The following is a 25,419-nucleotide window of genomic DNA, read 5'->3' on the forward strand; positions in this document are numbered from 1 at the left end:
AGAGGCGGGGATCTCTTTCTATTTGAGCTTGGTACCACTGGACTAGAGTTCTTTGAAAAATTCATTAAAATAAAATGTTTTAACTACTTTTGGAGACAGATCCCTACCTAATCACCCTCCTTGATTGAATAGTAATGTGTTAGGTAATATTTTATTTGAAATCACTTAAATATAAGGTATTTTTAGAGTTAGTATTAATTCAAGGTTATTACTTATCTTTATGTAGGTTTTACCATAGGATATTAAAATTTTTAAAAGAGTTATTCTTCATTGGGAGTGAACATTGTTTTTATAAAAGTATCATAATTTTACCACATCATTATTTTATTTTATTTTGGTATTCTCTGTTCATCTTTGCAAAATTTCCTTTGAAGGCCATATCTTTCTTAACTGGGCTATTAGGGTATTTAAAAAATGAATAATTGTTAAAAAAAAAACTAAACTAAAACAATACTATTCTATTCATTTAGTTAGGCAACTAGTTGAGCAGCTTCTATGTACAAGGTGCTGTGCAAGGAGCTATGGTTTTGGAGTAATACAGAGATATAGAACACATTGTACCTACTTTAGGAATGTACCAGTTAACAGAGAGACAAGGCATGTAAAGCAAAGTTAAGTAATTCTATGAATCGTTACCTAGGGGTGGAGCCAATATGTTTTCAGGATCTCTTAGGGGAGACATGTAGGTCAAGTACGCAAGGCTTTGATTTAAAAATCTTGTTTTAAATAAATAGTCTCTATGGAGTTTTTAGAATTTTAATTAATTACTTTTTAAAAATTGATGATCATTTGTCTTCACTTTCTACCTGCCCCAATTGAAAAAATAAAATAAAATAAAAAGAAACCCTTGTAAGAAATACACATAGTCAAGCAAAACAAATTCCCACAAGAGAAAAAAAAAAGTCCATGGACTTTAAATGAGGCCATAAGGATATTGCACAGTGGAGGAAGTGGGAAGAGGCCTTTCAACTCCAATTCTGTCACCTACTAGTTATTTGGCTCTGGGGGGATCATTTTATCATTCTGGGCCTCACTTTATTCATCTGAAAAGCAAAGAGATAGATTAGTTGTGTTGACTGTGCTCTTATGACTGTGCCCTCAGGGCCGGCGGGGCCTGAATGAACACGAGAGTGACTCTCCTCCTTTATGGGAGATATAACCAAGACTTTCTGAGGATACCCTAATCATAAGGGACTTTCCCTTTCTAGAGAACTACCCCTCCCCCCAGGGAGGATAGAATTAAGCCCTACCACAGGGCAAAAAATACCTCGGGAAGGGACACATTCAATCAACTAGCATTCATTAAGACACTGGTGTGTACCAAGCACTGTGCTAGACATTGAGAATGCAAACAAACGTAATAAAGTAACACCCGCTCTCAAGGCCCTACCAACATTCAGAAAGAACACACTTTTTTAGCTGTCCGGTTATCGGCACATTTAAGAAGGCCCCTTGGCCCCCCCCCTTGGCAAGAGGAGAGGCAGTAAATTGTACATGAGGAGCCCTATGGTGCCACATATCGACTTAAAAAGGCACAGATTAACATCATCTGTGTTTTATCATATTCTGTTTGCTTTTATTTGTTTGGTTGGTTTTGTTTTGTTTTTGGTTAGGCAATGGGGTTAAGTGACTTGCCCAGGGTCACACAGCTATTAAGTGTTATGTGTCTGAGGCCGCATTTGAACTCAGGTCCTCCTGAATCCAGGGCCAGTGCTCTATCCGCCATGGCACCTAGCTGCCCCCATTTTTATCATATTTTGATTTATTTCATTAAATATTTCCCCAATTACATTTTAACCTGGTTTGGGTCACACTTGGGAGTGTTGTGACCTGCATACAGCCTGTAAACATTGTGTTTGACATGTCATTTCCAGTACTAGGAGACTTAGCTGAGTTTTATTTTCACTGTCTACTCGCAACCTAAACTGTCTAAAAGAATCTAAATTAGCTAGCTGGGTTATTTGCCAGCAGCAACACTTCCTTCTCCATAAATATTCCTGCTAACACCACCCTCACATGATAATAATAGTAGCACAACCCAGTTGTGACCAGCTCTCTCTCTCTCTTCCTCTCTCTCTGTTATATATGAACATATATATGTGTGTGTGTTTGTATATATCTATATATGTGTGTGCATCTATATCTATCTACATATCTATCTATATCACTATTCACAATATACTTCAACTTGTACTAGTTTTTAGATACTCTATAGTATTAAGAAATGCTTATCAGGAACTTTTGACCTAAATGAATTAGTAAGTTGCCACCTTCTACTTTTATATTCTCATAAGCAAAAGTACAGTTAGACTTCATAATACTTTTGATTCATCTCTCAACAAATCTCAGAGGTCTCCCGAGGTTGCTTTAGCTTTTCCAACTTGGCTTTCCCCAGGACTAAAGAGGAACACATTTGAATGGAATTGTCCTGGAAGTCCACCTGCTTCATGGCCACAGACCCTGTCTCATGAATTTTTTTGAACATGAGTCACATGCGGACAATGTATCGTAAATGAGGGGAGGTTTTGACAGTGTACCCTGAATTCTCTAGACTCTGATTGTTAGCCAAGATCAGGACTCATTTTCTTGGGAATTATCCAGAATAAACTAGATTGCTGAAGAAAGAGATTTTGTTCATTAGAATAAATATGTGTGATAGTTGTAGCAATAGCATTAACTTTAAGAGGTGTCCTAATCCGTTTGAGCTTGGGTGTGTATTCTGGCTTGATTCCGAATTGCAAATAGAGGTGTATCCACCAATAGCAACTCCATGACTGCTTAAATTTCCAAATGGAATTCATTGACTTTTCTTATCCTACCTGCCACTAAATTGCCTCTGGCTTAAGAGTAAGCTGATTCTGTAGCAGCCCTTGCAGTCTCTAGCCAGATCCAAGCTCTCAGGGACATAAGCTAAGCTAGAAGCTTCATCCATGTTTAATCAGTGAACGGTGTTTTATTCATTAGTTATGAAGTCACACAGACCAGAGTGGGATATGATGTAGAAGCCTCATCAGGTGATGTTCTGTGGTTCTGCAGTAGAACAAGTTACATGGGAAGATAAGGTGATGGCAGGGATGCAGGCAAAGACCTGCGCGGCTAGTTGTCGATAGGATTCTGTTATCTTACTTTTACTGCATTATATCCATGCTCCCCAAGGGAGGGAATATCTCTGAAAATCCAAAGCTGACATTTCCCCACTCGGCTTTTCTTTTGCCACCTGGCATTTCTAGGGATGAAACATAGCTACACTTCCTATAGTGGGGATAGCCTTGTTAAAATATTGTGTTTTCATCATTTAAAAACAAGTATATCTTTTTTTTTTTCCTTAATAGCACTAGATTTCGAGTCAGACGCCCTGGGTTCAAACTTCAGTTCTAGCACTTCCTTCTCGTGTGACTTTGGGCCAGTCACTTAATTTCTCAGGACCTCAATTCCTTTCTCTATAAATGAAAGAGTTGGGATAAATGAAGTTAGCTCTAAATCCGTAATCCTATTATGGCCCTTACTGCCTTATGTTATCCCCTCTTCCAAGAATATTTAAAGTTGGGAATAAAACTTCTGCTGGCTGGAATGAAATTCTTTGACATGTTATGACCTGAGTCCTAAAGAGGGGCTAAATCTTAAGAAAGACAGCTTCACTTCTCCTTGGCTGGAAGAGAAGCTATTAAAAGAGATGGTAAGAAACTCCAGGAAAGAAAACTGGGCAAGTACGTGGAATTTGCCTGTGGTTTCTCTTAGGTGCAAGGGAACTTCTAGAGAAGAGGTGGAAGGGTCAGGGTGGCCCCTCTTGCTGCCATGGCAGCACAGACAAAAAGAAGCCATGATGGAATCTCAGCATTTCCAAGTTTGAACTCAGTTCGTGGCCCAGCACAGGAGGTGGGGTGGGGAGTGGATGGTCTTCAGTGGAAGGAGTGGATGGTCTGATGAATCCGGAGTCAGAAAGGCCTGAAGTCAAATCTGGCTTTGGTTCCCCACTGTCCCAGTTTCCTCCTCTTTGAAATGGGGATTGTACCTATCTGGAGTTGTTGCAAGCAAGAATAAAATGACTGTCTCAGACCAGACATTTGACACTTACTGGCTATGTGACCCTGGGCAAGTCACTTAACTCCAATTGCTTCACCAAAAATAAAAAAAAAAGGAAAAAAAAGAATAAAATGACAGATTTGTAAAGTGCTTTGTGAATCTACAAGCACTATGTAAATGTTAGGTATTATTACCATTTGCACACTGGTGTGTGTAGCTGAGTCTGCTGGAATCTGGGTTAGCCCAGAGGCAGAAGCTCTAAGGAGGGGTGTGGCTGCCACAGAACTTAGATCTCCTTTCTCTTCACTGCTCAAGATAATAGACATTGAAGCCCAAGTATTTCTGTTCTTTTTACTTGTTCATAATTTCTGATTTAATCATTGCTTTTAAGCTCATCTTACTCTAGATTTGTGAATAGAGTTGCAATGGAGAAAAACAGAGACTGGTCTTGCCCTACAGGTCAAAGTGAATCACTGGTAAATCTGGATTCCAACCGATGCCTCAGAAACAATAAAACAGAGAATGATACTAATTTAGTAATTTTCATAAAGATCCTTGAGTCCAGGCAAAAACATGTCAATCACCAGAGTTGAGGGCGGTGAGTAGAGATTAATTTATCCTTACTGAAAGGAAAGAGGAAGTATCTGGAACAGATCAGTGGTGCCCACATTCTCAGGGTGAGGGCTAGACAAGGGAGTGAGTCGCCCTCTTTTGTTTAACCAAACATCCAAAAGCTCACAGAAAGTACAGAAGCTACAATATAATCCCTTTGTTCCCATATTTCCCAGCCTCTCTTCCTTTCTTTTATTCTCCCCTTCCTATCTTTCTTCTACCTGAAGCTCCATCTTTTTAAAACTGCCTTAGAGTGTACATACTCAAAATCTATACATAACTGTACAATTAATACCAGTGAATAGGCGAAAGAAATTTTTAATTAATATCTTAAAATACTTAAATATTTACACTTATTCAAATACTTATTTATATTTTAAAAATTCAAATAGGATAAAATTATATACACATGAAATTAACAAAAAAATAATATGTTCAATTTGGTGTACCTAATAACCTATACTCAAATCATATACATTTATTTGGGAATGAAAAGATGAAAATTTGTCTAGATGTGATTCCTGCTAAAAAGAAAAAAAAAGGGGGGGTGGTTATCCATCTTAATACCATTTAAACTCTCTCCAAGTGGAAACTATTTGCTGTCTCTTAGAAGTTTCTCTGTGATGCCAGCATGGTCAATTGAGTCAGTGAAAAAATTAGACAAATCAGTTGTTTGGTTACCTGAATGATTTTTTTTCTCTCACCTTCGTAATGACTATGGCATCCTTGGCTGGCGGAGACTTCATAACTCTTATTCCCCAGTGGATCCGTGATTTCATCCACATAGTTATTACCTCTAGTCATGCAGATCACAGCTCATCCATACCTCCCCATACTGGGTCACTCTTATTCATAGAGGCTGACTACTTTGAAAATGACCAAATTATAATTGTCTGCAAGGTCCCTTACCTCAAAATCCAGAAAATCCCCATGATGTTCTTACACATTTGTTTCACCCTTGTAGGAGTGTCAGAACTTGAGATGGAAAAGTAGCTGTCCACAAAAAGAAAAAAATGTTGTCACTGGCAACAAATTCACAGCAGATGTCGAGGAGAGAATTCTGGCATGCTGTCTACCCTCTAAATCTTATTCTTGCCCATGGACTTAACATACCAGTCCTGCAGTCCTGGTTGTGTTTGAGATTTTAGGCTATGTTTGGGAAGTGATTTTATTATTATTATTTTTTATACTGACAAGAAGAAAAATGAAATTCAAAAACAGAGTTATTTTAGCCTCATGGTGCCTTAAGAAAAAGTTTTTGGGGTAAGTTATATATTTTTAAATATTCCACATCAAAAGAAACAAAAATAATAATAAAGAATAGGTTATGTGAGTTGTCTATTCAGAATAAAAAATGGGCAATATAGGAACATTTGTAGAGAGCATTTCCATGTGAGACTTTGGGAAACCAGCTATGAAAGTGTTACAGTAATTAAGCCTAGAGGTGATAAAGGCATATGATAATGTCAAAACAGGATGTTAAATCAGCCTGTGAATTTTCAACAGATGGCAAAAAAGAAAATGTGATGCTTAGAATGTGATTTCTCTAGTAACATTTCACAAAAATTTAAGAAGCCCCCAGTCAGGGTTTTGGTAGGGGGAGAGGTTGCAAGTTTAGCTTCAGAAGAAGTTGTGATATTTCAAACTAAACTGTATTTTTTTCCTTCCTTTGGGTTTTATAAGTAGATGACAAAAAGCATAGCTATTTTAAGATTTCAGCACAAGAAAAAATACTTAATTTCAATTCCCAGTTTGTGCCTCTACAATTGCAGCACATGAAATTTTGAACTGCAAAAACTCCCCTCACTGATATTAATAACAGTTATAAATATCCATATTGAGATGTGATCTACCAACCCTGTGAAATATCACCAGGGCCCTTATTAAACCATGTGCACAAATACCAAGCCAGACACATGGCAAGCAACCAGAAGGATGCTTAGACCACAGTCAGGGTGAGGCCCACTAAGATAAAAAGAGTCATTTGTACGTAGAAGTATTTATAATGACCATATCAGTTAACCAAAATACAGACTACTTGGACTTACTTTGCAGACTGAACATTTGTCACAAGTAGGGAAATTAATTCACATTGAGATCGATGAATAGTGACTAGCAAATTAATTCAACATGTGTACCTCCTTTTATTGTCAACTGTGATCATTGTTCGTTTCAACCATTTCTCCCTCTCTATAAGAGGTAATAAGATTGAATTACACATATATGCATGAATTATGTGTCCTTTATATTTCCTACTGGGGCTCAGTCATAATACATTTATATAATGACTGTTTCCAATCGATGCACAAATATTCTGTAAGTTAAAATTAATTATTCTTTATAGACAGAATACTATTTCATTAAGTTGTTCCCTGTTGGCAAATTGACTCCCAAAATTGAGACTGGCTTATGATGTTCTAAATTGGATATTTGTGTTATTTATTTATTTATTTTAGCACAAAGTTAGTTATCATTTGCCTTGAACACTTTGTTAGCGTTACTGAGGCATTAAACAGAAGTAGCCCATTACAATGTACTGTGAGCCTAGGAAGACCTATGTGTAAGCCCTGCTTTTGACATACACTGGCTTGTGACCTTGGGCAATCATTTAACCTGCTCAGTACTCTAGGAAACTCTAAAATCACCAGTTGCAGATGAGTTGCTGATGTCTATTTGTTAGAGAGAACTTCCTCACAGGGGTTTTCCCGATGCCTCTCCCCTCCCCCAATGCCTCAACACTCCCCAGTGCTGCTGAAGCAGATTCAAAGGTAATTGGGAAATATTTAACAAAATAAATAAAAATGCAATAAAACATAGATAATGTTAATCTACTGTTTTCTAAGCCAATATGGGGCATATAAGAATCCTTACGTGCAGTTGGTGGTTCTTCTCTTTCTATTTAAGCTTGACATTATTGATCTACACCAATAAAATGGTAGGTCTAGACCAAAAAATCAGTTATAATGAAAAACTGAAAACCTAGGGAGAGATCATCCAGGGTAGAGGCATAGCCCACACTCTGACCCTGTCAAAGAGTTTGCCATCCTGTCCATTCTACTTTGCAAATATGCCCTTCCTCCCTGCTTTTCCCTTCCTGTAGCTGACTTATTTTTCAGCTTTATAATATTATCTCTTTTGATCATGTGGACTTCATGATCTTCTTGATCATGTGGATTTTTTTTTCTCAATCACATCCCTTCTCAACCTTAAACTTTCCAGAGTGAAAAATTGTAATTTTTCCCTCTGTTGTTCTTCAAAATACCTTCTCCCTCCTTGGCCCACATCCCGTTAATGACCTTGATGACTTTTGCCTCTCTGGACATCTTCTAGTCTTTGAATATTGTGACCCAAATTGTCCATTGCATGCAGTATTTCGGGTGCAGATGCATGAGGGTTGGATGATATCTTTTTGATTTTGTTTTCAGGATGTTTTCTAATGATTTCCAAAGCATTCTGCTGACCATTTTGGCCACAACAGGACATTTAGTTTGATATATATCCATAACACACAAAATGGGGGAAAGGAGTAACAATCAAAGAGTACATGCTCCTAGGAATGATTTTGTCTTTGTATCCCAAGTGCCTAGCACAGTACCTAGAACACAGCAGGTATTTACTAAATACTTATTGACTCATTAAATACACAGGCTATGATGGAACAAAAATATGTATTATTTGATCATTTGTTTTGTTTTTCAGTGTGTGCTGTATCTATGGGCCTTGAAAATCCTTTACCCCAAAACACTGTTTTTACTTCGTGGAAACCATGAATGTAGACATTTAACAGAGTATTTCACATTTAAACAAGAATGTAAGTATATCTCAAGTTTGTTACTATGAATTGTAAATGTTATAAATGAGCATTCCCTAAGCTTTTTATGTCCTCTTTTCTACATCAAAAAAGTATAGCTAAATAAAAAAAAATGAAGTAGGAAGTGAGATCATATCTGAATTTTTGTGACCATATGGATGTATGTTTGTATGTATAGGGAAGGAGGAAAGTAAAGAAGGAAGTGCCCATTGTGTGCCAGGCACTTTACAAAGATCTCATTTGATCTTGACAACAACTCTGAGAGAGAGGGGCTATTCTTATCCCCATTTTACATTTGGCAAAACTGTCAAACAGAGGTTAAGTGACTGGCCCAGGGTAAAACAGTAAGTGTCTGAGCCTGGATTTGAAGCCAGGTCTTCCTGACTCCAAGTCCAGTACTCTCTCCCTAGAAGAAGCAAAAGGAATGCCTGAGGTAAAGGGAAAAGAGGATAAGAAACAAAGGAAGAGCAGGGGTGAGAAAGAGAAGAAGCAGAAGGTGGAAGGAGAAGAATTAAGAACAGATCAAGGGGCAAGAAGAAGAGAGAAAACGGAAGAGAGGAGGAAAGAGAGCAAGATGCAAGATGAAGAGGGAAAGAAGAAAGAGGAGAAGGAGGAGAAAGGTGCAAATATTTATGAACGAACAATGACGACAAAGAGGCATACTACAATTAACATTTCTACTTTTAAGATATTGCAAAGAAGTGCTAGAATTTAGGAAGTGCACAGTTTTGTATTCTCAACGTGACATCAAAAGTAAAAAGCATCGAAGCATGAATGACTTTTTCTATGTTCATATATATATCTGATTTTTATGTTCTCAAAGGTAAAATAAAGTATTCAGAAAGAGTATACGATGCCTGCATGGACGCCTTTGACTGCCTTCCTTTGGCTGCCCTGATGAATCAACAGTTCCTGTGTGTACATGGTGGCTTATCGCCAGAGATCAACACCTTAGATGATATCAGAAAAGTAAGTCTAGTTCCCAAACCCAACCTTTCAGCATATCCAGTTACCAATAAGCAGATTCAAGTCACCTCTACATCTGGCTGCTTGTGGACATGTCATCTTGGTGTTAATATGAAGTTAGTTTTAAACATTGTCATTTTAGTCTCCAAAGGAGAAGATAGTCATTTTGTCATTTGAACTGCTTTACATTTGTTTTTCTTTCAGCCAAAGTTTTGGGAGTTCATACTTACCACCTGAAAATTGTTATGTTTACCAGACTTCAACGAATAGTTAAAGAAGCACTTGACCCCTAAAATATATGCCTTATTCACTTTTCTTTGGCACACTCCATTCATTGTTTATTCATCGAGTGGAAATTCTGCATTGCCTTGGAGAAGAAATCAAAACCATTTGTTTTAAAGCAAGCGGGCCACAGGCATGCCTCCTTTACCTACTGTCTATGACATTTTAATGTGGCATGACAGGGTTTTTTATGATAGTTTTTAGTTATATTTGCATGAATAGGCAGAATAAAGTGGACTTATAAGAGATATTCATGTACTTTATTTAACCATAGCTTATTAATGTTGCTGTTTAAAGAAAAGATGGTTAAGTTAATGAGAGAAAGGCATTATATCCCCCTGTCTCAAAACCTGAGATCTCATGACTTGAAGAGATTTTTTTTTAAGGCAATTAGGGTGAAGTGACTTGCCCAGGGTCACATAGCTAGTAAGTGTCAAATGTTTTGTCTGAGGCCACATTTGAACTCAGGTCCCCCTGACTTCAGGGCTGGTGCTCTATCCACTGCGCCACCCAGCTGCCCCTTGAAGGCATTTTTAATGATAGAATAGAGCTTTCTCTTTTTCTCTAGAATAATCCTGAATGCACTGTGCTTTGAGAACCCCAAAATAATGAGGAGCAATGGACCAAAGCATTCTATTCCCTCTGCCAATAATAAAGAGAATTATGAATGTAGTTCCAGATGGGACATTTAAATGATACTGATAAATCGATAGTATTTCTATGATGCCTTAAGGCTTGCAAAGCACTTTCCATGTGTCATCTCATTTGCTTCTCATAAACAACCCCATAAGGTTTTTGTTGTTCAGTCATTTCCAACTTTTTATGACCCCATCTGGGGTTTTCTTGGCAGAGACATGGGAGTAGTTTACCATTTCCTTCTCCAGCTCATTTTACAGTTGAAGAAACTTAAGGCAAACAGGGTTAAGGGGACTTGCCCAGGGTCACACAGCTAGCAAGTATCTGAGGCCAGATTTGAACTCCCTGAAGATGAGTCTTCCAGATTCCAAGCCCACTGCTCTATTACCCACTGCAGTGTCACCTAGCTGTCCTATAAGGTAGGGACTATTATTATTCCTTCTTTTACAGATGAGAAAATTGAGGGCAAGAAAGATAAAGTTGGTATGCCCAACTCCAACTCCAGCTCTTTTTACACCACACCGCCAAGATAACGTGAATCGTATCATTTCTACGTTTGATCATTCCCACAATCCTGTGAGGTAGTCCAGTGTGTATAATGTTATCTTTATATTATAATACAATATTATTATATTTCTGCAATATTATATTTTTTACTGAACAAGTGAATTGAGGCCCAGAGGAGCTGGTTCGATTTGCCTAAAATCTTAAGTGGCTGAACAAATACTAAAACACGGGCCATTTGATGTCTACTTCATCGCTGTTTCAGATACTAGACCCGGGCATAGATGGGTGTTACAGTTTAACTACCCACATTTTTACCATATTTCTGTAGTGTTTGTGGGATAATAGATATCATCTTTGATGAGATCCCTTGCGTGTTGGCTTTGTAAGAAGTCTCTGAGTGGGAGGCAGATGAGCACTGGAGTCAGAGGAAGGTCCTGGGGGCACATCCTGCCTCTTCCACCAATTACTTATGTGACCTTGGATGGGTCCTTTTAATGTCTGTAAATTTCAGTTTCCAGGGTTGGACTGGATGACCTCTGGGGCCCCTTCTCGTTTTGGATCTATGGTACTAAGTCAAGGCAGCTAGGTGGCTCAGTGGGTAGATCACTGGCCCTTTAGTCAAGAAGACCTGAGTTCCAATTTGGCTTCAAACACTTACTATCCATGTGATCGAGGCAAGTCACTTTACCTCTGTTTGCCTCCGTTTCTTGAACTGTAAAATGGGGATAATAACAGCATCTATCTATTAGGATTGTTGTGAGGATCAAATGAGATCCTATTTGTAAATTACTTAGCACAGTAATGTGCACATAGTAGGTGCTATATAAAATGCTTATTTCCTTGTCCCCCAGGCTAGAGAGTTTTCTGAGTTGTTCTGTGACAACTGATGATGACAGATAGACATGGTGTCATGTCAGGAGCACTGGACTGAAATTAGAAGGCTTGAATATGATTCCTTGATTGCACTGACAAATAATATGAGCCCTCTGTGGATTTCCTATTGCTCATCTGAAATCCAGGGAATCTCTTTTTTACCTTCTCGTTCTAACATTCTACGATTCATCCTTCCTCATTCTGTCTCCAGTCTAGTCTTTCTGGTCTTATTTCATGTTTCTCTCCTTTCTGTGCTCTGTGTTCAAAATATGGACCTACTGGCTCTTCCTTCAGCTAAGTACTCCGTCACATCCCTGGGTTTCCATCCAGATTTTTCACTGAGACTCTCTCCTCATCTCCAATTCTCAGAAGCCCTAGCTTTCTAAAGACTCAGCTCATGTCCCCCCCAAATTTCCTTCCACTTTCTTCGTCATTGTTACTCTAAAAGTTAACTCAGGTTTACATATATGTGGACACATTGTTTCCTTCCTGTACCTCTGTGAAGGTGGGGACTGGTTCAATTTTGGGTTTTGTATCCCTAGCACTTAGCACTGGGCCTTCTATTTAGTAGATGCTTAATTGGTAGAACTGAACTGAGTTCAGCATATCTAATGAGAAGGTCCTTGTGCTTTGTAAGCATGTTCAAAGAGGAGACAGTGGCAATAGTTTTCTGTTATTGGTATGGCTTCAGTTGCTTTTGTCCAGAACTAGGGCCATTTTTCCAAGTTATTGTGTTTGGACTAGAACAGCAAGAGATATGTGCATTTGGGGTTAACATTTCTAGACTGTGAATAAGGCGAGCTATTGCACATCCCTTTCTTTTTCAAACTGAATTAGATTCTAGACAGGCTTCAACACCCAAGATATGTTAATTTCTCATGAAAGTGGTGAAGGTTTCTTAAATGAAGCCTTGGTTACCTGAAGGTACTGAGGATCATGCCCGCACAATACTAAATCTGAAATTTGGCCTACTGTTTATTCCTTAGGGCATATTTGTATACTCTAAATGACTCTTTAACATCATTTAATTGTTTTCTAATGGTTTGATTTTTTTTCTGCTGTGTTTTGAAACCTCATTGCTAACTAAGCTATCTGCGAGCAATTTTTAGTGAAGTCTTCTACTCACGTAATCCAGCAAAGACATTAAATTGTTAAATAAATTAATGACTGTTCTCCATCCTCTCTTAGGACTGAATGAAAATGTCATCAAATATTTAATCTAATAAATCATGATATTTCTTAATCACTAATTATTGCAGTTAATATAACTAATAAAAGATCAAAGTATAAATGAACAATATTAATACTCTAATAAATGTTGGGTTTTAGCCAAGGGGTACAACAATTAGGTTAAGACAAGTTACATTGCCTTTAGCTTTTACACTGATCACTATAATTGTGTACTTTATCCCACTGATGCTGAAAACAATGGGGGTAGAAAGCCCACATGAAATGGTGTTGCTAAAATGTGCACAGATCTGAAAACAAAGTTCTTGGCATTGTCTAAAGAAGCAGCCCTATGAATAGTTTAGGGTCTATTACAGGTACCTATATTCATCCTCCTCTTCCTCCTCCTCATCAAAAGGTTTTATAGACTTGCACATAGGATTGGAAGAGGACTCCAATTTCATATAGATGTTGGTAATTTATTATCGTCCAATAATACTTTTTCCTTACCTGAGATGGAAATGTTTGATGAATTTTTTTTAAGATCATAAATATTTTAAAACATCCTAAACAGAGCCCCTACCATCATGGAGCCAAAGTACTTTGAGAAGTTAATTGATTTTGCCTGTAAAACAATATAATGAGGGAGAAAAACACTAAGACTCAGTCTTGTGGCTCTCATTCAGGTCAATAGCTCCTAGGAGTCTAAGAGGCATTTAACATATTTATTTTAGTTGCTATGGGGTAGAAGAAATAAAGTGGGGAAAGATGGGAGTAGAGGGAGAGTGGGAGAGAGAGAGATAGAGAAAGACAGAGACAATGAGGATATGCTATGGAGAAGTATAAGTAGACAAAATAGGCAATGAGGAAAGGAAATATACTTTTCTTTTTGCTCAAAGCCAAGCTGTTCCTTCTTGATATAAATACTGGATTCTTGAAGACCAAGAAAATCAAACCCTAAGAGTATGCATCTGCTTGAAGTTATAGGGATAAACTTAGTTACCAGCTCAGTAACCTTCCACTTTATAATTGTGCAATCTCTGTTTAAATACATAATGTCTTTCCCAAATGAAATCTGTAGTGATTTACACTGTTCCTGAGCACATGCATTTTTGTATTGTTCATTTAAAAAATACTGATGGCTTAAAAAAAAGAAAGGAATAGAGGATTCTTTAGAATTGGCATTACATCTTCCCAGGAGGTCCTTAACTTCCCCCAATTTAAAAGTTCCCCTCAACTCTTTTATTCTTAGGCAGTAAAAGAAGACGAGGCCTCCAAGTAATAAGTTCTGTTATTGAGATTGAGCTGAGCTTTTTATGTACTTCATGGCGTTACATGAAGTAAGCCCCTCATCCTATAATTAAGCAGTGGCGTAAATAAGCCTTGCATTGTTTTGAGTTTCTCAGTTTGGCAGATATGAATTTCTGAGCCTCCACCACTGTGTACTTGTTTCTGCCAGTGATGACCTTCTCCCATAGTAAAGGTTCAACGTTTTTCCAAAATAAATTATATTTTCTGGTTACTTGATCAGACTCTGAACTGGGCCATTTCCACAATAATCAGTGTCTCTCATCTGCTCTTTTGTGTTTGGAAATAAGTCCATAGTTCTTCAAAAAGTAAAATCTACATTTTTACAGGCAAACATTTTTCTTAGGGGCATTGTGGTTACAAATGCACGATTTTTTTAGACTTCTGAAACCAGTTAGAAGTCCCGTTTGCAATGAATATTTTATGATTGAAATGAAGATGGAAATTTAGAAGATCCTGTCTTACTAAAAACTTTTAATTGAGTGTTAGAAACATGAAAAATTGCCTCATTCTTTTCAGGCATTAGTAAAGAAAAAAAAGGTGGTGTGTCACTAAACAATTAATAAATATGACCTTTTCTAGTAAAAAAGAAATTGATAAACTGTTAGGCTGAATTATTCACATGCCTGTATAGTATTCAAAGAAAATTTTAAAAATTCTAACTGAAGAATATTAATTCTTAATGTATTTTCTCAGCTATTTTATGTTTTACCTGGTTTTCAGAGAAGATTCTAGGATGTCAGTTTAATAAAATAACAGTTAAAAGATTAAAGGAAAAAAGTTTTCTTAAATTTTAGTTAAATAATGTATTTCCAAATACTATCTCATACTCTTTACATTTATGATTAAAAATGTTTAAAGTCAAATCAAGCCCTACTTTTGTATGTGTTATAGAGGAAACTCATTGCATAGACATTCAAGGCTTTTAAAGCTCAGGATTATGATATGGAAAGGATTCTGGAGGTAGCATGATTTTTTTTTTTACACTTAGCAGCAACATGATATGCATACAGTTGGCCAAACTGATACACTTGCAGGCACCGGCAGAAAAATAACGAATGGATATTCTGAATGTAAGCGCTCCTAAGGAAGCCACTGTGGATTACCATGCACGATCTGGAGGCTCCAGATAAATATTCATGAAATGAAGACCTTTTCCTTGTAGAATTGTACTGATGTATAATGTAAATAAAAATCTAACCCTACTTTCAACCATACTGTAGCAGCAATGGGGAGCATAAAAATGAGAAGCCATTTTTGTGTGTCATTGGGTTGGGGAACAGGTGAGGGGAACTCAACAGTTTGAAGAAATAAGCAACATAATAAAAACAGAAGAAAATAAGTAGATAAATGGAAAGAAGGAAATGGAAATGAGAAGATACAGAAAAAGAATGGAAGCAGGGAAGATACTAGAAAAAAGAAAGCTGGAAAGGGAAAAGATAGTTAAATATGGAGGCAAGTGGAAGAAGAATAGGAAAATCAAAGATGAAATGTGGAAAGGAGTGAAGAGAGAAACAGGAGAGGGAAGTTCAAGCACTGACATGATGAGGACAACTTTATGGATTCTGGTTTCTAATTCTGTTTGAATTCCAAATTGCCAAAGATTAATTAATATTTGTCTGTCTTCTACTTTCCTTAGTTAGACCGATTCAAAGAGCCACCGGCATACGGACCCATGTGTGATATCCTGTGGTCAGACCCCCTGGAAGACTTTGGAAATGAGAAGACTCAGGAACATTTCACTCACAACACAGTCAGGGGCTGTTCATACTTCTACAGGTGAGTCTTGAGTTGTTGTCCTTTCTCATGGAACGTTAGTTTCGTAGACAAGTCTCCTCTTGACTCATGGGCTACTCTAATTTGTCTGCCTTTTAAGAGATCATTCTACATGTAGCTGATTTATTCATAATGTTTATGCAACTATCTTTCAGGAAGCAAATGGAAATGGTGGGTTTAAACCAAAACCGTGGTTTTAAAGGATTCTGAGAGCTTTCCAAATGAAGCAATTCCATTCTCCATGAGGAGAAGGTAGAGCAGGAAAGAAAGCATAAGAGAGAAGAGAAGGGAAAGAATTACTTGGAAACATTGATTGCCTCTAAATAATGAGCTTACATCTCTATTAGGCTTTATAGTTAAAAAGTTCTTTCCTTACATTATCTCATTAGAATCTCACAAAAATCCCATGATGTCAGGAGGAAGGGTAACCTTATAGTTTTAGTGCTGGAAAGGACCTTAGAAGTTATTGAATCCTAAAGTTCAGTCATTTTCTCAGTTATATCTGATTGTTCATGACCTGATTTGGTGTTTTCTTTGACAGAGCTACTGGAGTGGTTTGCCATTTCCTTCTCTAGGACATTTTATATATGAGGTAACTGAGGCAAACAGAGTTAACTAACTTGTCCAGGACCATACAACTAGAAAGTGTCTGAGGCCATATTTGAACTCAAGAAGATGAGTATTCCTGACTTGAGGCCGGGCACTGTATATACTCTGCCACCTAGCTGCCCCGTCATCTTACTAATGAGATCATTGAGGTCATATCATCATAGGATCAAAGATATAGTGCTGAAAGGGTCATCAGAAACCATTTGTTCCAAATCCCTCATTAGACAAATGAGAAAAATGAAGTCTAGAGATCTCACATGACTTGCCCAATACCCTGTATACATTTCTATAAAAGGGCAGGGCCAAGATGTGAGCACATTTCCTCCACATCCAATTCTAACTCCCTTCCCACTGCACCCTGAAGCCAATAATATCATTAGTTCCTCTTTACAGATGATACAACTGAGGCTTAATGGAGTAAAATGATTTCATCAAGTTCGAACAGTTCATAAATGGTAGAACTAAACTCAAATTCCAGGTTATAATTCTGTATAAGTAAGAAACAAAACAAAAACAAACTTCTGAACAAGTTGTTGTTGTTCAGTCATTTTTCTGTCGTGTCTGACTCTTCATGATCCCATTTGGGGTTTTCTTGACAAAGACACTGGAGTGGTTTGCCATTTCCTTCTCCAGCTCATTTTATAGATGAGGACACTGAGACAAACAGGGTTGAGTGACTTGCCCAGTTCCACATAGCTGGTGAGTGTCTGAGGCCAGATTTGAACTTATGAAGATAAGTCTCCCTGACTCCAGGCCTGGCATTCTATCCCTGTACCACCCAGCTGCCCATTCTGAATAAGTAGAGTGGTTAAAAAAAAATGGGATCAACTTCATTGGGAGGTAATAAATTCTTCACCTTTAGACATCTTTAATCAGAAGCCATATGGCCAGTTAGTAAAGATACCATAGACAAATATTTTGTTTAGGTAGTAGTTGGACTACCTGACTAGAAAAATAGGGCCAGTTAACACTCTACACATGTTAGTACCAAAATAACATAGTCATAGCCAGTTCTATTGTTCATTTAAGAAAATTATTTTAAGTATGCTAATTTCTTTGGTTTAGCACTAAAAAAAAGTGGCTTTCTTTAAGTGAATTGTGAAAAAAGTTCTGAGAGTTTTCTTGTGCAGTTTATTTTCTTCCCTGATTTGGATAAAATTATTAGCCTAATGATAGTTGCCTCTTAGTACAGTGGTAGCCATAATGTTATTTTGAGCCCAAGAAGCCTTGTTTTGTAGTCATTTCTGCACTTGAAAATACTGGGATTTGTAAGATCACTATTCACTTCAGGCAGACTCTACAACATGACTTTCGTCCTGCAGTGCCTACAGCTATTTCCTGATGCCTCTTTCACTTCAATCGCAGGCTACTTTGTTGGATTACACTCAGGTTTACTAGGCTTGCTCATTGTTAGGAATGAAGCTTCTGTGAAATCTGCCTTCCAAAATGAAAAGAAAAAAATACCACTATATACTTTAAAAGAAGAGGAAGAAGATAAGAATGTGTATAAACTCGAGAAATCATTTTCTGATCTCTTTGAAACTAATAAACCAATTATCTCAAGTGATTAAATTAGTTTAAAGGTCTTAGATCACATAATGAAATATTACATCAAAGTTGTTTACTTTTGTCAATGATATCCCCTCCATTCCAAGACATTAGCATGAAGCTAAATCTTGAAATTTTCAAGAATTATTTTCCACGTTGGAACAACTAGAAGCTGAGGCAGGGCATGTTTGAAGTGACACAGAAAAGAAGCAGATGATATAATGTCAGCGTCCCATGAGCTGTGACTGCAAAGATCCTGTGACCTCTGATTATTATTATTATTACTGAGATACTAGAGAAGATGTCTTTATAGAATTATAATCACCCAGCCTTTAGGTGTTCTGTTTTGCCCAAATCTCAAGAAGCTTGCAGCACAGCCTGGCCCGTGATACTTTCCCAGGAACTTATACAAAATGAGATAGCCCATTCACCCTCATAGGCAAAAGCACTCCATAGCATTAGACCTTTACACCCCCAATCCCCAGCTACTTTGCACAACTACAAAGCAGGCTCACCTGGTTCTCTTATTTTTCTTCCTTCCAACACACGAAGTTCTACAATCATAGTATAAAGGGCCCACCTAAACACCAAACTAAAGCTTCACATTCTTTATTTTTAGGTGGTTCCAGAGCACTGAAGAGGCTATTCATTTCCTTCTGGGGGGTTTGACAATAGTTACTGCCTTTCCATCCAATAGATAACCACTGTGGGGTGTGTGTGTGTGTGTGTGTGTGTGTGTGTCTGTGTTTCTGTGTACACACATGGCATAAATAAAAAGTTAATAAATACAAATCTTTGAGGAGGGCAGGCACTTGCAGTCGGGGGATCAGGAAAGGCTTCAAAATCAAGATAGATCTTTTATTTAAAATAAAGAAGAAATCTCAACTGTAGAAATGTAAAAAGTGGTGTCCCAAAAATCTTAGCGCAGTTCCAAACCCTAATAGCTTTAAACTGCACTAAGACTTACGGGGCACCCTCTATAATTGATCAATTTACTTGTTGCTCCTCTGCTACTCTATTAGGGTTACATGTATATTTGAAAAGTAGGAGTGGTCGCCTACAATTTCATTCGTCAGCATATAATTAAGTAATTGTTGGAACGATGAGAACCTCAGCTGTAACAATGGAGAGAGAGACCACAGAACAGATTGCCTCCTCCTTTTTCCAGACATCACAGAGCAACACACCACTCTTATGTCTGTTTCTTTTGACTCAGAAGGAGGCTTTTCTCTCTTTACGCAGTCTCCATGACCATAGAGGTGTGCTAGCACTAAACGAAAGGAAGAAATATAAGGTATCAAAATCAAAAGAAAAGTTTTGGGAAATCCAGCTAAGCTGATCAAGTACCTGGCTCTTTCATTCCGTATTTTCTCTTCTTCATCTTATACACTCCCCCTGCCTCTGTGTCTCTGCTTACCTACTAGTTTTCCTGCCCATCTCAACTCAATTCATGGTGCTCCCTCGACACCCTGGTACAAATCTGGTCTTGATTCCCCACGTGGCTTTCCTGCCCACTCAAACTCTACCTTCTCAGGCCCTGGGGTGGGGCAAGATAGGGGTCACTTTACTTGTGACATATATGTAAGACTGATCTGAAGCGGGACCTCTCCAGGCTCTACGGACATTCTCCACTAAGCTCCGTAAAAGCTTTCTTTCCTCTTGTCTTATATTCCCCTATTAGACAGTAATCTCCTTGAGGTCAGGGAGCATTGTTCTCTCTGCTTGTATTTGTAGTCCGCATGATTAACACAGTGTAAGTGCTGCCTGCCTGCCTGATTGCGTCATCTGTGCTCCTAACTGGATTTCAGTAGCTCTTTGTTTTGTTTCTAGTCCATCATCCTGCCTTAGTAGAGCAGTAGACTGACACCATCCCTGAATATTGTGTCTATCCACGAAAGAAAAATCTATGACATGATTTATTGTCTTATTTCTCCTTACACAATTGTATTCAGACTGGCATCTGGGTTATCCAGAGGATCTTAGATTTAAAGTTGGAAGGGACTTTACAGGTCACTGAGCCAACTCCTCCTTTTTCAGTAGATGATGAAACCAAGGAAGGTGAAGTGACTCAGCACGGTCACATAGCTATAAGCATCTGAGTCAAAATTCAAACCCAGGTCTTCTTATATTCTATCAACTAATCTGTACTTAATTATTTAGCATGAAGATAATTCTGTTAATGTTAACAGTACATTAGTAGGTGCTATTTAAGAGTGTGAAAGCACTTTCCTCACAAGGTAAGTTGAGAAAGAATTATTATCTGCATTTATAGGTTGGACTCTGGAATCTCAGTGAGGTTTAGTCAGAATGCTGGTGTTAGAACTAGCCCTGGGACCTGGAGCTCCTGACTCCAGGGACATTATTCTTTTCACTGCATCATTCTACCTCAGCAAATTAGCATCATCCAGACCCTGTAGACTTTATAGCTCACATTTATGTATCACCTGATACCCCTTTTCTTGCTTGTCTTCCCATAACTCCTTTGAATTTATTTCCTACATTCTTATATATTTACTTCTTATCTCCCCTTAGTAGAATGTCAGCTCCTTGAACGTTAGCCCCTTGAGGATGACAGAATCAAGGTGCAAAACTGTATCAATCAACCATCAGCCACTTACTAGGTGCCTATTACGTGCCAAATACTTTACTAGTACACTTAAATGAAACTCAATGGAAGAAGCTCTGGACTTGGAGTAAGAATGTTTTCATCCAAGAGCCAGTTTGTCTATTCTATAACTAAATGGCCATGTGCAAGTCTTACTATCACTTATTATTATTTTGATTCTTCAGCAGACTCTTCCATCTCTAGGGATACTCCCCTCACTTTGGCAGATCGCAACCCTTCTCATCTGGAGTAATTCTTGTCCATGTCTCCACATAAACCCTCCATAAAGCATCTATCCAATGCACTAGAGGCCTTCCTTTAGATCTTTTCATTTTCATCAGTACCAGTCATGTCCAAACTCTTGTTGCCTCCTGCTGTCTCATGACCAGCCAATTTCCTTTCCTGTTTGTTTGGGGGGGTTTTTTGGTTTTGTTTTGGTTTTGGTTGGGCAATGGGGGTTAAGTGATTTGCCCAGGGTCACACAGGTAGCAAGTGTTATGTGTCTGAGGCTGCATTTAAACTCAGGTCCTCCTAAATCCAGGGCCGGTGCTCTATCCACTGCACCACGTAGCTGCCCCTCAATTTCATTTTCTGAACATTTATTTCCTAGTTGTTATCTTTTACACTATTCCTGCATATAAATCGTTACTGGGAATATTCTGTGGCATCAGCAGGAAAATACTGGTATTAAAATGAAGGGTTGATGTGTTAAGAAGCTGTTTAGGATTATTTTTTTTTTGGCTAGGCAATGATGGGGTTAAGTGACTTGCCTAAGGTCACACAGCTAGTAAGTGTTAAATGTCTGAGGCCGGATTTGAACTCAGGTCCTCCTGACTCTAGGGCCGGTGCTCTATCCACTGAGCTACCTAGCTGCCCCTGCTGTTTAGGATTATCGAAAATTTTGAACGGTGCCCCAAAAGCAATCCTGCCCATTCTCTTTCTTCTATTCAATAACAGTCTAGGAAACTCATTGTGGAATTCTGGGAATTGATGTAATTAGTATAATACTTTACTCAAGGATGGGCATATGTAGAACCTTACCATCCTAGAGGTAACAGAAAGCCACTGAAATTTATTGAATTGAAGAGTAACATGGCCAGACCTATGCTTTAGGCAGCTGAGTGGAGGGTAAGTTGGTGGGCACAGAAACTTAAGGGAGGGAGAATAACCAGAGAGCTATTATAGTAGTCTAGGTGAGAGGTGATGAAGGCCTGAACTAGGATGGCAAAGAGAGAGAAGGGGATACAACATGAGAGGTGTTATCAGAGTAGAAATGACAAGGTTTGGCAGCAGATTATTGTTTGCCATATGCAAGGTGAGTGCAAGCAAGGAGTCAAAGGTGACAACGAAATTACAAGCCTGAGGGTCTGGGAAAGTGGCAGTAGCCTCAACAGAAATAAGAAAGTCAGGAAGAGAGGAGAGTTTGAGGGAAAAGCAATTTATTCTTTTTAGGCTATCAACATACCCCAAATAAGTTTGAAATGCATATGGGAATCCAGTTTAAGATGTCTAAAAGGCAATTGGTGATGTGCAAGTGGAGCTCAAGAGAGAGACAGCACCAGATGCATAGATGTGGAAATCATTTGTACTGAGAAGATAATTAAAATGAGAAGAGCTCATAAGAATTGCAAGAGAGATTTTTTTGAGAGAGAAAAGTAGAACACCAAAGAAACCCCCATGCTTTGTCAGTGTGATGTAGATGACAGTCTACCAAAGGAAAATGAGAAGGAGTCAGATATTAAAAAAAAAAGAAAGAAGGGGGAGGGAGAAAGGGAGAGAGGAAGAAAGAAAAAGAAAGGAAGGAAGGAAGAAAAGAAAAAGAAAGAAGTATCACAAAGAGACAAAATATCCAGGAAGAGACAGTGATTAACAGTTTCAAATGCTGAAGAGAAGTCAAAAAAGATGTGCATTAAAAGAAAGACATTAAGTTTAGCAATTAGGAGATCACTGGTATTTTTGGAGAGGAAGTTTCAGCTGAATGATGAAAGCAGAAGCCAGATTATAAAGGGTTTAAAAGTGAGTAGGAGGAGAAAAATGGGGGTGCAATGTATACAAATGGCCGCCTCAAGGACTGTAGCCAGAAAGAAATCAGACATCACCTAATGGGAATGGTTGGATCAAGTGAATTGTGTGTGTGTGTGTGTGTGTGTGTGTGTGTGTGTGTTTGGATATGGACACAGGTATATTTGAAAGCAACAGCGAAGGAGCAAATAAGTGTGAAGAGACTGAAGGTTAGACAGAGAATGTGCACAATAGTAGGAACAATCTGCTAGAGAAGGTAGGAGGAAATGGGACAAGGAAACAAGGCATTTAGGAGTAGAGCACAGTGTATAATTGAACTGATTCACCAAGGGGTAGAGAGAGGGAAGGAAGGGGAATAAAGACAGTATGCTTGGGAAAGAACTGAAAGGTAGAAGGAATGGAGATAATAGTGAGGATGCATAAAAGAGTTAGGGCTTACAAGGCAGAATGATCATTATGATCACTTAGGGATGAGAAAACAGGCATGTGGGAAAGCAGTCACTGATGTCCTTTCCAGTCATCTTTTGTAAATATCCATGGTTTGCTGTTTTCCCTGATTTCATTTTACTAAGTATCATTTCCATTTGGTTGTGTAGCACAGTGGAGGCTGAGTGAGCTGTTGCAGTCCAAACACAGTGGTCCCATTATCAACGAGAAGAGATTGCTATAGACAGGCTCACAAATTTGCGCCTGTTTTCTACCTGTAGTCGCCTTGCAGTTTCATGTAAGAAGGGTAGGGATGATCGGTCTTATGTGGATTTCACGCCAACATTTTTGCAGATTCATCTCCCCCTCCACTGCTCTTAATTGTCTTGTGAGGTGACGCTGCTCCTAGTTTTCTGCCACTGTCATAAATAGTGTTTCACAGATGATTTTGAATTTCCAGCCAATGTCGTGTCTCACTTCCTCTGAAGAGAAGAAATGCTTGTTGATGACACTGATTTCTGGGTTCTTTTAACCTCCACCTAGTGGCAAATCCATCACATTGCTTAAACTTTTTTAAGAGCTCATGATAATCAAAGTGATATACATATCTAATTAAGATAAAATGGAATTAATAATAACCATAAAGGGTATCACGCCAGGCAAGTCTAGATGAATAGGGAAAAAGAAGAGACAAGGATTTCCATAGATCATTTAGGAGGACACCTTGGGGAACATCTAATTCTGCCCTATTGTTTTACACAAAATCACTGCCGGAAAGAGGTGTTAAATCGTGCTTAATGAATATTCCATCCTTGTAATCAAATGGATTAGTGTTTTGATAATCAAACTTCAGGATTCATTTTATAAATAACAGAAAGCGATAGGGAAATAAAGATTAGACGGAGAAACAAAATGAAATCTGGTCCATTTGGACATACACTGATAAATATGTTTTAAAACTCACAGGATCTAGTAGATAAGGGGCCTAGTATTTTAAGGTCATTGCTACAATAGCCTTAGATTATTATGCAGCAGGTGAAGGGAGACAGAGCTGCATGTTGGGTATTTGGGTTGTACATACCAGTGACTAGAGAAAATGTTTCACTCCTTTTTCTCTATGTAACAACAACACTTTCAACAAAAGCCATATATTGCATCTTTTCCACTGTCATTATTATGTTTACCACATACTTATATTCCTTAGGAGGAAGGAAAAGTAAGGAAGGAATTGGAGAATAAAGTGGGAAAGATTACAAAGATGTTGAGGCTTTTCCATGCTGGACTCCACATATGTAGATATATGAAGGATCTCTGATGTTTTCAACATGGAGAAGTCCTAATATGGGAACTCTTTTCATTAAGAATGAACATCACCTGTTTTGTGATTTAAGATAAGCTCAGGGAGTTGCTTGAGGAATATGAAAGTTATGTTACTTGCCCACAATCGTATAACTGGCTAGATATCATGGACATGACTTGAACTTAGAACTTTTCACTTCCAAGCCCAGCACTTTCTGTACTAGAAAACAGTGCTTTTGTTTATATGAGTTAAATAATTGTCATCTCTATGTGAATTTGAAAATTGACTTTTGCCTCACATTTGGCCTTGTTGGGAATGGAGTTGGAAAGAATAGAATTATAAAAACATAGATTTAAGATGCAATTTGTGCCAGAAGTTTCAAAACTAAAGGTAAATGGGCTAAGTTTCTCAAACTTACCAGTTGACTTAAAAAAAAAAGTTGTAACAGCCAAAAAATTCCTATTGATTGTCTTGTGAGTTCACAGGACTAATTCTAATATTATTATACCTATTCTAATAATATGTAGCATTTATATCATGCTTTAAGGTTTGCAAAGTGCTTTATAGATTATTATCTCATTTAATCATGAACATAAACTTGGAAGGTAGGTATTATTATTATTATTGTCCCCACTAGTTGAGAAAACTAAGGCCAACAGAGGTGAAGTTGAGGGTCTCAGTCTCATTAAGTCTGAGGCTGGATTTGAAGTCAGAACCTCCAGGCTCTAGGTCTAGTACTTGCACATTACATCACTTAGTTACTTTTGGGTGATTTACTCTTCGCATGAGAAGCTCAATTAATCTTGATCAACTGCTTCAAAACTTGACAGATCTATGACTTCATTAATGTCACTACTTGTTTTGTCTGTGAATGTTGCCACCTAGCCACACCTTCTTAGCTTGTGTAACTCTTGTCAATGACTGCCGATAAATCCTGCATATCACTTC

General features: G+C 38.0%; 1 protein-coding gene across 4 annotated transcripts in view; it reads left to right on the top strand.

The window, feature by feature from the left end:
- Positions 1 to 25,419, top strand: part of PPP3CA (protein phosphatase 3 catalytic subunit alpha) — a 386,217-nt gene that overhangs the window by 285,460 nt on the left and 75,338 nt on the right. For all 4 annotated transcript variants that reach the window (XM_078148623.1, XM_020988294.2, XM_078148622.1 and 1 more), the window contains 3 exons: positions 8,335 to 8,446; positions 9,270 to 9,415; positions 15,825 to 15,964. In XM_078148623.1, coding sequence (XP_078004749.1) covers positions 8,335 to 8,446; positions 9,270 to 9,415; positions 15,825 to 15,964 — 398 coding nt within the window. The remainder of the gene's footprint in view (positions 1 to 8,334; positions 8,447 to 9,269; positions 9,416 to 15,824; positions 15,965 to 25,419) is intronic.

Source organism: Phascolarctos cinereus, unplaced genomic scaffold (assembly GCF_003287225.1).
Source record: "Phascolarctos cinereus isolate Bilbo 61053 unplaced genomic scaffold, phaCin_HiC Scaffold_9;HRSCAF=440, whole genome shotgun sequence".
In the NCBI taxonomy this organism is placed as follows: domain Eukaryota; kingdom Metazoa; phylum Chordata; class Mammalia; order Diprotodontia; family Phascolarctidae; genus Phascolarctos; species Phascolarctos cinereus.